The sequence below is a fragment of the Sphaeroforma arctica genome, assembly GCF_001186125.1.
Source record: "Sphaeroforma arctica JP610 unplaced genomic scaffold supercont1.268, whole genome shotgun sequence".
NCBI lineage: Eukaryota > Ichthyosporea > Ichthyophonida > Sphaeroforma > Sphaeroforma arctica.
Genome location: NW_014040290.1, coordinates 77,587 through 92,319, shown reverse-complemented (window position 1 = coordinate 92,319; position 14,733 = coordinate 77,587). Strand labels below are relative to the sequence as shown.

Below are 14,733 nucleotides of genomic sequence, written 5' to 3'. Positions count from 1 at the left end.
TATATACATGTGTGTGTGTGTTGTACGTATGTATGTATGTGTATACACATACATATATATGATGTTGCATGTGTCATCCCACATACGGTAAATACGGGTCAGATTGCCGTAGCTAGAGTCCATCCAGAAAGGAGGGCTGTGAGCAACACTGGTTTTACAGTTTGTCACACAACAGCTCGCGTTCGTCACTGTCTCTTCTATACGCTAATCAACGTAATACTTCAAATCGAAGATAAATGTTGAGGACAGGTAGCATGATTTTTATTACCATTCAATCTATGAACACGTGTTCTATTCCCATCTCATGGCGGTTGATCCTGGCTATACACTTAATAAGGGCACATTGTAGGGAGATATGGTATTACCACGGACAGAAGGAGGTAGTACTACTTCTCACGTTTATATCCTGTGGTTTAAATACACGGTAGTAGTAACGGCGCACATGTGTGGTAGCAATCTGATAATGTAGATCATATATGCCACTAGTATTGCGAGTCCATTTCGATATCAAGCGGATGAAAGCGCAGGAATTGGTACACGAACGGTTATGTTAGATTGCGATTGCCATGCAACAGTAAAGGTCAATAATTGGATGAGAGCTCGCCTAACTGTGAGTTAAGGCTAGAAAATGATATCTTTAGTTGTTTTTATTGTCAACCTTCAGTGCTCTTCGACTGAGTAGTCCGAAACAGATTCTGTAGTACGACAGCCTCGACCGACGAACAGGCTGTCCACCGCCTACGATGCTCGCTGCTTGGAGACACACTGTCTAGCGTGCAGATGTAATGCTGACATACCATTGGCACACGCCAATTTATCGCACTCCCGACCATCATAGAGGGCTGTACTTGTGTTTAACTATATATGGAGTTGTGCGTGTGTGAGGTGGCGATGCAGCGTTTAGGCCAGGAGGGCCTCTACAGCGTCCACAGTACATTCGCCTTCGACCAGGCGTACACCCTGATAGTTCGTGTTCAATACAAAGGTAATGGGTGAACATTCAAAGCCAGGCAGATGCCTCAGTATCCAATACAAAAAAAAATGGACAAAGTTCAATGCAAGGTAGATGTGTTCGCATTCAGCACCAGGTAAATGTGCGATATTACACTACTGTGGTCTGAGGTCATAGACAATGCACAAGTAAATAAGATTCACTCTGTTAACGCGGATCAAAAGTACAGACAGCTAGGCGTACACTCGTTAGCACCCAATGCAAGACATATGAGATGCAGCATTCAAGCGTGGTCCCAGATCACGGTAAAATGTACCACCTAATTGGCCATACCAACCATCCAATACAAGACAATTATGAGGGAGACAACACACCGCTGCAGTTTTGAGTACGAAAATTATTTCTTGACAAACGTGTCCCCTCTTTCCCCCAAACCTACGACTAGTGAGTTTTGCTTTGCGGCACTTTGAAACTACTGCAACCCGACACGTGCGCACCGCATGTTGTAACGATCTCCTACCAAGCACCTATTGATAGCGTGACACAGTATTGGACACATTCGCACCCGTCTATCTCTAATAACGACACCTGCACAGAACACTGGCCATTATACCACCGCAACACAGGTACAGACATAGAAACAAAGGCCCACTGAGTTCAATGTGAGATAATTGAAACAGACGCACGCGTGGCTCCATTTCCAGTGAGCAACCTAGTTACATTACAATACGCCCACGTACTTTTACTACGCCACAAGAAGAAAACAAGCGCAAAACCTGAAACTTTGCCAGTTCATATTAATGATGGTGGAGGATAGACGTGAACTTGGTACGAAAGCATAAAGGTCTATAAGGAACTTGTCGGGATATGAAACAAAAGTAGACAATACTACACACCGAGTTCATGTCGATGATGGTGGGGATGGCTGTCAGCTTGGTGCGATCGTCAGTGCGTAGCGGGTTTTCGGGGTTCCTCCAGACCTCTTTATCGCCCACATTGAAAAGGTACATGATGTCGTTAGGGCCGGAAAGTCCTTCGAATGCCTTCGTAGCTGGGGGTACCACTATATTGGTAGGTGGGTGCAAGCATGTCGAGGTTAATCTCGAGAATTTAAACTACACCCTCGATACTACTGGACTCATGCACGCATATATATATATCGAAGACAAAGAGGTCACTATCCCAGGTAGTCCTTAATATACTTTTTGGTTAGGATTTCCACTGTATTATTACAAGCATTCTCGGTCTGGTGAAAGCATGTAGAAGTCAAAGGTCAATCTTGCTTAAACAACAGCTTGTATATCGGAAACAGCCTCTATGTTTAATTCCGCAAGCATGGTAACAAATATATACTGTATAATGAAGCACAATAAATTACTCGTTTACGCCTCGTTGGAGAAGCCTATATAACTACACACAGCACCAAGGGAATACAAAATCTCAGACCAAGAGGCAAACACTGTATCCGTACCAAAAGTTCAAGTAATATGCGCAGCAAGCCGCCCGATCACACACGCTCCAAATGCCAAGAGAAAGCACAATCGCACAATCGCACAAGTCACATTGTAGTCTATCAGCCCAAACGCATCGGAAGCCAGGGCATCGCTACTTACAGTTTAGGCAGTCGGGGCACCAGTCTGACGTGAAGGTGAGGAATACCTGTGAAGGATGCACGACAGTTCATTGAGCGGTTGCACATGTGAGCAAGTAGTGAGGAAAGTACATCGGACGTAGTTCTTCCGAAACCATCCATGGTTCATCCTACCACAGTTGTGGATTTGAGTTTTGCCGTCATCGATTCGTTATAGAGTGCGCAACCAAAGTATTACGAGCTAGCAGAAGTTCAGGTTAGATCCAGCAGTGAAAAAGGACAAGCTATCTTGTAGAGTGCTTGTAACTATGCAGGAAAGACAAGACAAATACATACATATCGTATTGGTATGTGTTTGCCGGTTGTTTGCCATAAGTATACGTAGAATGGCCATATTGAGTATGTTTGTTTTGAACTATACAGATAGGACGAACACGCAGTTATGAAAGTGTCGTGCTTCTAGAGTGTACTAACAATGAGCCAAGCAGATACATATACAATGACTATACTGGATATGCATTACAAACACATTACAAATATACCGAGCGTATATTACCTTGCCTCCTGATGCAGTTCCCTTCGCTGACTCAGTCCAGAGCTCGTCTAGAGTTCCCATTTCTTTGATCAAACCCATATTGCTAGTACTAGATGTGTCTTTAATAATATTGGTATGTGTATGTGTATCTTTTAAGTTAATGCTAATTGAATCTCGAGGTGGTGTAGTGACAGCATATATATATACCACAAGTAGTAGGAAACCAAACGAAGTAAATGATAGAACACGTCTTTGTACGTCTAAACCAATCATCCGTTAATAAACAAACGCGGACTAATGTAAATAAATATAGCTTTTGTGGGGGGGTTTTAAAATACTTCGCAGAGAGTAGCTATGATTTTGGAGAGTTCATTTGGAGCGGTCATCCATTTTTGGCAGCAATCAATTCAGGTCATACACAACACAGAAGTGCATTAAAATCATACACAATTTAAAATGTAAGGTACTAAGTATCATAACACAGTCACACGTCAACGCACGTAAGTGTTATACCACACGTAAGTATTATACCACACGTAAGTGTCATAAGACACGTAAGTACTATACACAGTGCACGTATCATCCACAGTACATGTAGATATCATACACAGTGCACGTAAGTGTCATTCAGTACACGTATTTATTGTACATGGTACACGTCAGTACCATACACAGTACACGGAAGTATTATACACAGTACACGTTAGCGCCATACGTTGTACACGTAAGTATCATACACAGTGCACGTAAGTAACATACACAGTGCACGTAAGTAACATACACAGTGCACGTAAGTACCATAAGCGGTACACGTATGTATCATACACAGTACACGTAAGTATCAATCACAGTACACGTAAGTGTCATACATTGTACACGTGAGATATACAAATCAGCAACAGCGTGCTTTAGCGGTCGTGTTTCATCAATACCTGTATTCTACACGCGACTAATATTACTATGAAACCTGTATGCCTCACTCTTATTTCATTTGCATCTTTCACACATGAATATTTATGAGGCCCGCCGCTTCCGTGCAAGGGTAGATGTTGCAGCATAGGGGTAAGTGTATAGACAAGAGATTATACGCACAGTCTTGGGATTACACCTGCTTCTGCATCTGATACCTGCATAGCGAGTTATTCTCAACTAAGATCAATACTGAATTCAGTGTACAGTCGACACGAGTGTTCTCCATTCCTCAGCAAGTGGAAAGTACTAACCGACTCTTTATCTTAGACGTGAATGAAAACGCTGCGTACTATACGCTTCCATAATAAAGCATATAACATTTTTTGTATTGTATGGAATACCACGTACACTCCTTTATTTATTTCTTTCTTTCTTTCTTTGATATCTTATTATTTTCATAGCAAGTAGCACAGGCACATTAGTTTTCTGAGTAATGTATAAATAATTGCCCAGTATGTACGTGTCCATATTTTCATAGCTGCAGGTACGATCACGGGTGTGTGTTCATAGTCTGTTTACTTCTGATATGATCGACTAGTGCATTGAGGTGTTCACTCTATTATTGCTTCAGTTACGATCGGCTGGCACAATAGTGTTCGTAGTGTACTTACTTTCGCTGTGATCGTCTGTTGTATTGGCGTTCATACTATTATTACTACAGCAATGATTGACTAATGTATTGGTGTTCATACTATTATTTATTCAATTTAGATTGGTTGGTATATTAGTTCGTAGTGTCCTTACTTTCGTTGTGATCGTCTGCTGTATTGGTGTTTATACTATTATTACTTCAGCTATGATTAATTGGTGTATTGTTCATACTATTATTACTTCAGCTATGGTTTACTATGTGTATTGCTCCTACTAGTATTACTCCAGTTATGATTGACTGGTATGATAAGTGTTCGTAGCGTACTTACTTCATTTGCGATTGACTGGTGTATTGTTTCTACTATTATTACTTTAGTTACGATTGATTGGTGTGTTGTTCATACTATTAATACTTCAGCTATGATTGACTATGTGTATTGCTTCTACTATTATTACTCCAGTTATAATTGACTGGTATAATAGTGTTCGTAGCGTACTTACTTCATTTGCGATTGACTGGTGTATTGTTTCTACTACTATTACTTTAGATATGATTAATTGGTGTATTGTTCCTACTATTATTGCTTCAGCTATGATTGACTGTGTATTGTTCCTACTATTATTACTTCGGTTACTGACTGGTATAATAGTGTTCGTAGCGTACTTACTTCATTTACGATTGACTGGTGTATTGTTCCTACTATAATTACCTTAGTTGTGATTGATTGGTGTATAGTTCCTACTATTTTTACTTCAGCTATAATTGACTGTGCATATTGTTCCCATTTACATTTAAAAGCTCCGTATGGTTTTATGTATTATATACATACTATGCTTAAATAATATTAATATAGGCCTTCATTGGTGACCCGGTAATAATTTATGTACTGTTATTACATGAGTTGCGATTGAATGGTGTATTGTTCATACTATTATTACTTCAGCTATGATTGACTATGTGTATTGTTCCTACTATCATTACATCGGTTATGATTGACTGGTATACTACTGTCCGTAGCGTACTTACTTTATTTACGATTGACTGGTGTATTGTTCATACTATTATTACTTCAGTTATGATTGATTGGTGTATTGTTCCTATCATTATCACTTCGACTATGGTTGACTGTGTGTATTGCTCCTACTATTAGTACTCCAGTTATGATTGACTGGTATTTTAGTGTTCGTAGCGTACTGACTTCATTTGCGATTGACTGGTGTGTTGTTTCTACTATTATTACTTCAGTTATGATTGATTGGTGTATTGTTCATACTATTATTACTTCAGTCATGATTGATTATGTATTGTTCCTACTATTATTACTCCAGTTATGATTGACTGGTATAATAATGTTCGTAGCGTACTTGCTTCATTGAATATTGTTGCTACTATTACTACTTTAGTTATAATTGACTGTGTGTATTGTTCCTAGTATTAGTTACTTCAGTTATGATTGACTGGTATAATAGTGTTCGTAGCGTACATACTTCATTTACGATTGACTGGAATATTGTTGTTACTATTATTACTTCAGCTATAATTGACTGTGTGTATTGTTCCTACTATTATTACTCCAGTTATGATTGACTGACTAGTATAATAGTGTTCGTAGCGTACTAACTTCATCTACGATTGACTGGTGCATTGTTCCTACTATTATAACTTCAGTTCTGATTGCCTGGTATAATAGTGTTCGTAGCGTACTTGCTTCAGTTACTGACTGTGTGTATTGTTTCTACTATTATCAATGATTGACTATTAGCACTTCAGTCATGATTGACTATTGTCACTTCAGTCATGATTGACTATTATCACTGCAGTCATGATTGACTATTATCACGTCAGTCATGATTGACTATTATCACTTCACTCATGATTGACTATTATCACTTCAGTCATGATTGACTATTATCACTTCACTCATGATTGACTATTATCACTTCAGTCATGATTGACTATTATCACTTCACTCATGATTGACTGGTATAATAGTGTTCGTAGCGTACTTGCTTCAGTTACAATTGACTGGTACAAGGGCGTTCATGCTATTATTACTTTAGTAAAATTACTGGTGAATTAGTGTTCGTAGTCTGAATACTTCCGTTATAGATGATTGGCGTAACAGTGATACAACTCTAGTTACAATTGACCGTCCGACTAGTGCTCCACGTAGCAACACCTTCCACACACCACCAATTGACGCACAACGTTATGCGTACCGAGACCGTGGACTTGAATTTGATTTGCACGAACACTTTTGGTATCGGCCGATGCAAGGTTGAGTTCGCTGTGTTGAACTGTCAAAATATAGCACTAGAGATTGCCGCTCCAGCTCAGCGCCATTGAGTGCTGGAAGGTTGTGAGTTATGACCCGTATGGTTGTACATCCGGGTTAAGCAGTATATTACACTCACATACACATATACCACCACTGGTAGTGTGATTGTCTGTCAAGTGTTCGTTGTGTGCTGATGAGTTTCACAGTGAACACTCCTAACTTCAAAGCCCTGTTGCCTATACCTTGTACATGGCTACGTCCTCCCACCATATCTGCTGCAGGCATTAAGCAATAGTATGCGTATGTACTCTAGGATATGTGGGTCCTGTATTCTACATTCTTATACATCCTTCAAGTTGGACGTATTCCTTCACCGAGACGCTCGCTTGTGTACAGCAGATATCTCTATGTTCTGTTTCAAAATAGTAGCGCACCCAGACCCGGGCCGCAATGACTTCACGGTCAATCCAACGCCTTTTCGACAAACAACGACCGATCTATTTACAGTTGACCTTGTACCGACTTCGATCCTTCCGACGACAGGCCGCACCGCAGTACCGAATACTTCGACATGCTGCGCATGCTTTGCCCCCATTTACCCCACAAACCGCACACACATCCGAAGCAACCGTATCTTAAAGTCTCTAGGCCTCAGGATTGTTGGATTCGGTATATGTCTTATCCTGGGGTTTAGCCTTGCAGTCTGGTTTGTGTCGGCGTCTGTCCTGCTTCTGGCACTTGACCCCACAGTAGTAGATGGTGCGATACTGTGTGCAAACCTTCGCATCATTATTGCCACACACGGCACATGAATTGCTCCCGCGGCTGCCATTAGAAACGTTAACCTCCTGGGTCTCATCCTGAGAAGATCGATAGTCTCTTGGTGTTACGGTAAGTGTGGTCTCTGCGTGTGTACTTTTGTTTCTATCCACTTTCAATATATTTGTCCTGTTATTATCGCTCCCCCCTGTATCGGTCTCGCCAGACTTGGCACTAGACCTGTCCGTAGACGTTGTGGCGCGGCTTCTCTCACACACAGTACTTCCATGGAACAAGCCTTGATATGTGGATTGCCGGGTTCAAATGTGCTCCACAGGTTTTTGAGAAACTCTGTTCCTTCAGAAATGGAACTCGGTTCTAAGCCTTACAAACTGGCCTCGCCTCCAGATAGAATTGAGAGATCCCGATTCGCATCTTTTAAGCGTTTCCATTCTGCATCAGTATATTCCATTCTGCATCAGTAGGCACTCGCATTGGATTGGTAGCATCAATACAGGAAGTATCATTGGACTTCTCGCATTTAACTATATATAATAAATATGTACAACGCCAGCCTAATGTATGGTTTACACAGTATACGCACAACCGAAATTGTACAAAATAGTTCTTGATGAGTTGACCCGCCGATGCCTACGTTTTTTTATTACATACAGTTAGCAATACAAAGTGCTCAAATAGTAAATGAAACAATAGTAAATGAAACAATCCATACAATACCGGGGGTGGGGGGGGCCTATTTTGAACAAAACTAAGATGTAAAAAAATTGTCTGAAATATCTAATTTATAGAATCACAATTTGGTTATGATTTTTTTTGTTCTTTTCTAAAACAAAACAACTTTCTTCGGAATGTGAAAGGAATTCGGATTTGATCCAAACTACTCCTTCATTAAAATTAACTACAAATGGCAACGCAGGCGCGCAGGGCACAGCCCAGGGCCACAGCAGTGACAGGCTGACCGAGGAACACATATTTTTCGATATTAAATATGGCGAAAAATTGGCATACTATTATTTTAAAAAAATATATATGCACTGAAAACGTAAAATATAAAATATGAATATGATACGAAAGTTGGAAAAAATACGTAATACGCGCGTTGATTTCAGAAATATGGCAAAATTAATAATATTTGGTATAAAAAATAAAAATAAAAATGCCATAAATATGCCTTAAATCTAAAATATGCTATTTCTCAAAAATATGCCATAATTCTAAAATATGGTATACTTATAAATTGCCATGAGATGCCAGGAGTGACAGTTTCTAACGAAAATGTTGAGAACGCAGCTTATATTCCCTAATCAGGAACATGTCTCGTTATCAGATATCAGATTACTACTAGTCACATCAGAAACTAATGACGCGAAGTTCTTGAAGGCACTAAATCACACAATGTCCATACGAGATTAGAAGGCGCATTGTGAACAGAAGGCAGCCGGTGAGATAGAAAATAGTGATAAGGACAAGGATGTCCTTGAAAGTGTACTTTCTGACAAGACGAGACGGCATTTTGATCATACTTCAACCCATCGGTTTGACGAACTCACCGAATACTTTATGTGTTGGTAGCAACGATGATGGTATTAATGAAGGGCATTTAATTCTAACCAACGCATCCAAACCATCCAAACCTATTAGCAAACCGAAATATAGGTCGCGGAAGGCAAATACCACTAGCGAGTTCAGATCTCAAACCAAAAGTGACACAGCGCTCAATACGCACATTTCATAAAAGAAGGAGTTAAGTTTACTATCATCGACCAGCATTTCGCGGGATATTGGCAACCGTGCATGGATCAGAAACGGTCGAGAGAATGAGCACGCAGAAGGTCAAAGATGCTCTAGCACACGTAATTCACTCAAGAGTGCCTTACGCGCTTTTAGATCCCGGATGTTGTCACTAGAGGCAATTGAAAAGTTTCATGCTTTAGAAATGCGTTCTTTTGAGCACTTCATAGCCTCATGCGACGACCCCCTAACAGGTACTGAATCATACTTTGCAATAGAACGCAGTATAAATTTTTAAACGGCAGCTAGTCGCAACTTTCAACAAAGTACATTCTTTGACTCTCGAGCGTCCCGTATCCTAATCTAGCATCGTCTTTACAAGGCTCAAATTGAGGGTATATAATTCCAGAATAGCTGATAGAGTAACATATAATGCAACCACTCGTTACCTTTAAACGTGACGCAATCTTTACAATTGCCATTCAATTTTGAAGAAATATGTAATACCTCGAACTCGACATCTTTGACCGTCACTATTTAGCTTTCTAGAAGTCATACTCAAATCGAACAGGCTCACAAATTCTAAAATCTGACTTTAATCTATTACTTCAATTGAGAAGCTCAAATTAGAAGTGAGAAGTCCATTCTAAACCGTTATCAACATCAACACAACATTCAGAAGGGCTAAACACTTCAGACCGATTCAATCGGCTCCTTTACATCCAAAAAAAATTCGAAAGCTACACCCGCTGAGCGGTTGCACTAAGTTCTTAAATTAATTCCAGTAGATAACTACATATTTATTGAAGCAGATCTGATCCTGGACTCTTAACACAGGCTTCAATAATTATGAATCGGCAACGGTAACCTGTAGGAAAAATATGAGGAAAAAGTGTAAGAACCCTGACGGAAATGCGTGAGCACCACTATAAAGCACTAGACAGAGATACAACAACTACTATACGATAATAATAAAAGTGTTATACAAAACTGATGCTTAACAGAGTATAATCTACCACCGCGTCATTATTAACATGTATATGAAATATCTAAAGCTAATTACATGAATACAAAAGGCTTTCGCGTTTTTAAAGTATAATCTAGATTCTATGTAACAAGCCAGAACTAAACATGTATCAATTGATCATGCCCGAAACTTACCTCGACCTCGACTCCGGGCTCGATGTGGATAGATGTCTGTAAGATGACAAATAACGTTAAGAATATGAATTTATTGCACATGAATTATTCCTTCATAATACACGAAAGTATGCAAGGATGTTATTGCCAAGTTCCAAATCAAAATTTATATCATTGGCAAACTAATACATAGGCGTGGAAAAGAGCGAGTGTACTACATGTCGCGTATGAAACTGTTTTCATCAATGCAGTCCACGAAAATTTTCCTACCCTTCCGTTCGCTCGCACCACAAATTAAATAAACTATACGCTAGGAAATGACGAGGACTAACTCCCGCATTCAACAAGCAACGAAATACATCATTAGAGTATTCATAAATTGTAGTTTGATTGTTAAACAAACCAGCACAAACACTTCGCCTGTAACTCCCCACACATTTAAAGTATCAACTTACAATCTGCTTTACGATCTCGGAGGGAGAGTGCAAGTCGATGACACGCTTGTAGACACGCATCTCGAATCTGTCCCAAGTCTTGGAACCCTCACCACAAGGGGTCTTACGGGTGGTGATACGAAGGGTTCGGGTAGGCATACGCACGGGACCCTTGACCTTCAAGTCTTTGTCCTTGGCACCACGAACCAGATCGGCACAGACTGTTTGTCAATCACACAAGTGAAGAATGTTTAGAACAATAGTCCAATATTAGAATTTGGACCAGTGTCCGTGATCTTGGATGCGCACAAAGCCGCTTCTCAATTTATGGTGCCATTGCATCTCTAGAATACAGAATAAATCATTAAAACGAATAAACAAGCAATAGCTACTACTCACACGGCAGCTCATGCCCTTTTCCCCTTGATACATATTATATTTAGAAAAACAAACTGCAGTCACTTTATCGTCAAAGGCTTGACATGAAACGAACGCATGTCGAGGAATCAGAAACAGTAACTAGTTGGTCTCATTCTGGATTCGAAGAGCTGGGTTAATAGCGTACTAATCATCATTAAACTCGACATACAAGCACCAAAAAAGTCCACATTCCACACAAAAAGCACCATCTTCAAATCAGATACAATAAATACAACTCATTATACCTTCAGCGCTTCCTACTTATCCGTAGCAAGCAATTTGGTGGTTATGTAGTCCATCATATATATACAAATACACATTTATAAATATGGGTATTTGAATATATACATCAATGCAGAAGCATTTATTTTTAAGTACACATGCGCTAAATATTTGTAAACACGAGTACATACATACATAAAAACATATACACGTAAAATGGATTTATATACATCAACGAATATATAGACAAATATATATGAATATACATATATATCTCCATATGTGCGTGCATGATTCATGTGAATCTATATATATATATATATATATATCGTGTGTCGATATATATATATAAATATGTATACATATACATGTATGCGTTTGTCGAGATATATATATATATATATGCATAAATATATATAGATGTTATGTATATATTATGTGTGTGTGTCTGTATATATATATATATATGTATGTATGTATATGTTTATATGTTTATTTATATGCGTGTGCGTACACATACATACGTATATTTCGCCTGTATGTATCTGTGCGCAAGACGGCTGTATTCATACATCCGCCCCTATATAAACATACATATGTTTTTTTGTAGCTGGGTTGCCGAGCACTATGGTTCTAATTCATTTGATGTGCATTTGATATTGCATCACTGGAATTCAATGCGAGACCACACACTTCGTTGATTTGTCTTGAAATTGAGAATACAGTGTAGTATGTGCAACAACACAACACAGTTTATAACACATAACAGCAGTGAATTTTAATTCAACTGTGATATCAACCTTCACTTACCCTTTTCCAAGGACTTTACATTGCGACTGGCAAGGGTGATACGGATTCGGTGAATCTTCGCTTCATCAGCGGAAAAGGCTCCTTTCTTATCCATGTTGGCTGTGATGCATAACATATACGCGCAGAAAAGAAGAGTTTTCCAATTGAGCATACATTGTCAAAATTCGTACTATGACATATCAGAACTATACTAAGTCCAGGAGTTGCAAATAATCTAACGAACTTTGCCCTCAGCGAGATAGTCTTTAGAATGTATACAAGTACTTGTCCATGTGTCGAGGAATCAGAAGCAGTAACTGGATGGTCTCATTCTGGATTCGAAGAGCTGGGTTAATAGCGTACTAATCATCACTACACTTGACACATTGTCCGTTCTTGCACCTTCCAGTCCTACCGCATGCGACAATACCCTCGAGCTTAGTATTATGCGTCCGTATTCGAGCTCTATGTGATATGATGCTATGTGAGAGCATACTATGATCCTTACGGCGCCATTCTTGCACATGAACGGTCTCAACTGAAGCAGTGGTAAATTATATAATCTGTCATGGCGGGTACTATGAACCTACAGCTGTTGTTGTGTGCATTCCTTCGGAATGTCCTCTACTACTGGATTTTTTTGGTCTCAAAATCCCATACAGGTATCCGTTTGAATCATTTCCAGTAATTCTAATGAAGGCCGCTACGAATTTTATCTTCAGGATATAGAAATGTTGCGCACTGTGTATATGGCTGAACTTCATCGCACAATGCAACGACGATGAAGTATTTTAGATATACTGACGGGATTGATGTACCTTCTATATTAGTGGGCTGTGTTTAGTCATATCATATAGCTATTTGGTACACATATGTATGTACTATTGTAAGCTAAGATATACCTTAGGATGACTGATTGACGAAGAGGTGTGAAAAGGACTAAGCTCGCCGCGGGTGATTGAGCAAAATAGTTTGTATACCCAATTTGCTTTCCATACCAGCGTGGCCGCTCAAATGTCTCATCGCACATGTCCTGCTGGTACATTCAATCGATTGTACAGAAGATTTTTGGTTTTTCTGATTGTAGTTTTCAAGTTTTGGTTTTGGTTTTGGTGTCAATGAGTTTTTGTTTTGCTCTTTGCTCGTACTGTAAATACGTATTGTCGCAGTACATATAGACGTTACAATTTGCTATATATTCTCAAAAATGAAACGGATAAAAACCGTCTATAGTGTCTATTTTAGAAGGCCATGCTATAGCTCTATATTATGCTATTCTCAAATAAGAAATAAGCAAAAACCATGTTTAAATACACATTTGTTCACTCTATCTCTATGTTTTAGGGTCGGTCAGTACCCCCTGATTTGAAAATGAATTTTAATCTGAAAATATGAAATTTAAAATTAAAAAATCATAGTTTCATAAAGTGAACATGAGGCCAGTAGTACCGCTGAACAACACATGAAATATGAAAGTGAATGAAATTTGAAGAAAAAAAAAATTTAGAAAGGATACGTGACACTACATTGTACCTTATTTATTTATTTGAAATTAATAATATTATCCCTATATAATAAAAATAAAGCGACCAATTCACGTGGGAAAGGGTCATATACCTTGCGTATCTTAACACCATTATGTGGCTACACGATGTGTTAATTTACAGGTAGTATTCATACTGTATCTCAGTCATGTCAGATGTCAGTGATTCTGAACAGGAATATGTCAGCGTAGATGATGAAGTGAATGATAATATGGATTATGAGCCCATTATATTATTTGATGAGGACTAGCAATAATTTAGTGACTTTGACATGACAACGGAAGAGGACGAAAGGGTAGAAAAGCATGAAAAGTTTGAACGCATACACCTTGCCGCAGATCTCCATAATATAATTAGATATGGCAATGAATCCGATCGCAAATGGAAAAGAGCTATTGTGTGCTAATCGCAAGCACGGGCACTTCAGGGCGAGATACGACGTACTCGAAGATCAGAGGAGTTTGTCAGAAACTGAGTTTAAAAGGTATTATCGTATGTCAAAGCAAAGTTTTAACATGCTGGTAGATATCATAACACTAACATTAACCCGTAAGAGTACAGATGCATACCGAAGTCAAATCAATCACCCACATCATATCCCAGTCAACTTAAAAATAAAGTTGAGACTGAGGTACCTTGCGGGTGGGAGTTACTTAGACCTCTATTTTATGCACGGTATATCTCGCGGAAGTTTTTTTCTACATCGTAAGAAAGGTTATAGATGCGACTATATCGCACCCTAGTTTGAAATCG

At 39.0% G+C, this 14,733-nt stretch overlaps 3 protein-coding genes across 3 annotated transcripts; all 3 read right to left on the bottom strand.

Moving 5' to 3' along the window:
* Positions 1-629: 629 nt before the first annotated feature.
* Positions 630-3,286, bottom strand: SARC_04640 (hypothetical protein). Its single transcript, XM_014301529.1, has 4 exons — positions 3,100-3,286; positions 2,566-2,611; positions 1,849-2,015; positions 630-960 (listed from the first exon to the last, which is right to left on the bottom strand). Exons 1-4 carry the CDS (start codon positions 3,175-3,177, stop codon positions 901-903), a joined length of 351 nt encoding a protein of 116 aa, XP_014157004.1. The 5' UTR covers positions 3,178-3,286; the 3' UTR covers positions 630-900.
* A 4,278-nt stretch (positions 3,287-7,564) lies between these two features.
* On the bottom strand, positions 7,565-8,151 carry SARC_04639 (hypothetical protein; the record flags this gene model as incomplete). The annotated part of the gene is made up of 2 exons (XM_014301528.1): positions 7,565-7,977; positions 8,073-8,151. 2 exons carry the CDS (start codon positions 8,149-8,151, stop codon positions 7,565-7,567), a joined length of 492 nt encoding a protein of 163 aa, XP_014157003.1.
* A 2,047-nt stretch (positions 8,152-10,198) lies between these two features.
* On the bottom strand, positions 10,199-13,439 carry SARC_04638 (40S ribosomal protein S20). Its single transcript, XM_014301527.1, has 5 exons — positions 13,339-13,439; positions 12,458-12,556; positions 11,027-11,226; positions 10,593-10,628; positions 10,199-10,299 (listed from the first exon to the last, which is right to left on the bottom strand). Exons 2-5 carry the CDS (start codon positions 12,549-12,551, stop codon positions 10,279-10,281), a joined length of 351 nt encoding a protein of 116 aa, XP_014157002.1. The 5' UTR covers positions 12,552-12,556; positions 13,339-13,439; the 3' UTR covers positions 10,199-10,278.
* Positions 13,440-14,733: the final 1,294 nt, after the last annotated feature.

Bases quoted from the DNA above. Each gene is read 5' to 3' on its own strand.
- SARC_04638 (XM_014301527.1), bottom strand. From the start codon at position 12,551: ATGGATAAGAAAGGAGCCTTTTCCGCTGATGAAGCGAAGATTCACCGA. The intron at 10,629-11,026 runs GTAAGTTGATAC...GTCATCTTACAG, and splicing joins CCGAGATCGTAAAGCAGATT to ACATCTATCCACATCGAGCC. The intron at 10,300-10,592 runs GTAAGTTTCGGG...TTTTTCCTACAG, and splicing joins AGCCCGGAGTCGAGGTCGAG to GTTACCGTTGCCGATTCATA.
- SARC_04640 (XM_014301529.1), bottom strand. From the start codon at position 3,177: ATGGGTTTGATCAAAGAAATGGGAACTCTAGACGAGCTCTGGACTGAG. The intron at 2,612-3,099 runs GTAATATACGCT...CATCCTTCACAG, and splicing joins GAACTGCATCAGGAGGCAAG to GTATTCCTCACCTTCACGTC. The intron at 2,016-2,565 runs GTAAGTAGCGAT...CTACCAATATAG, and splicing joins GTGCCCCGACTGCCTAAACT to TGGTACCCCCAGCTACGAAG.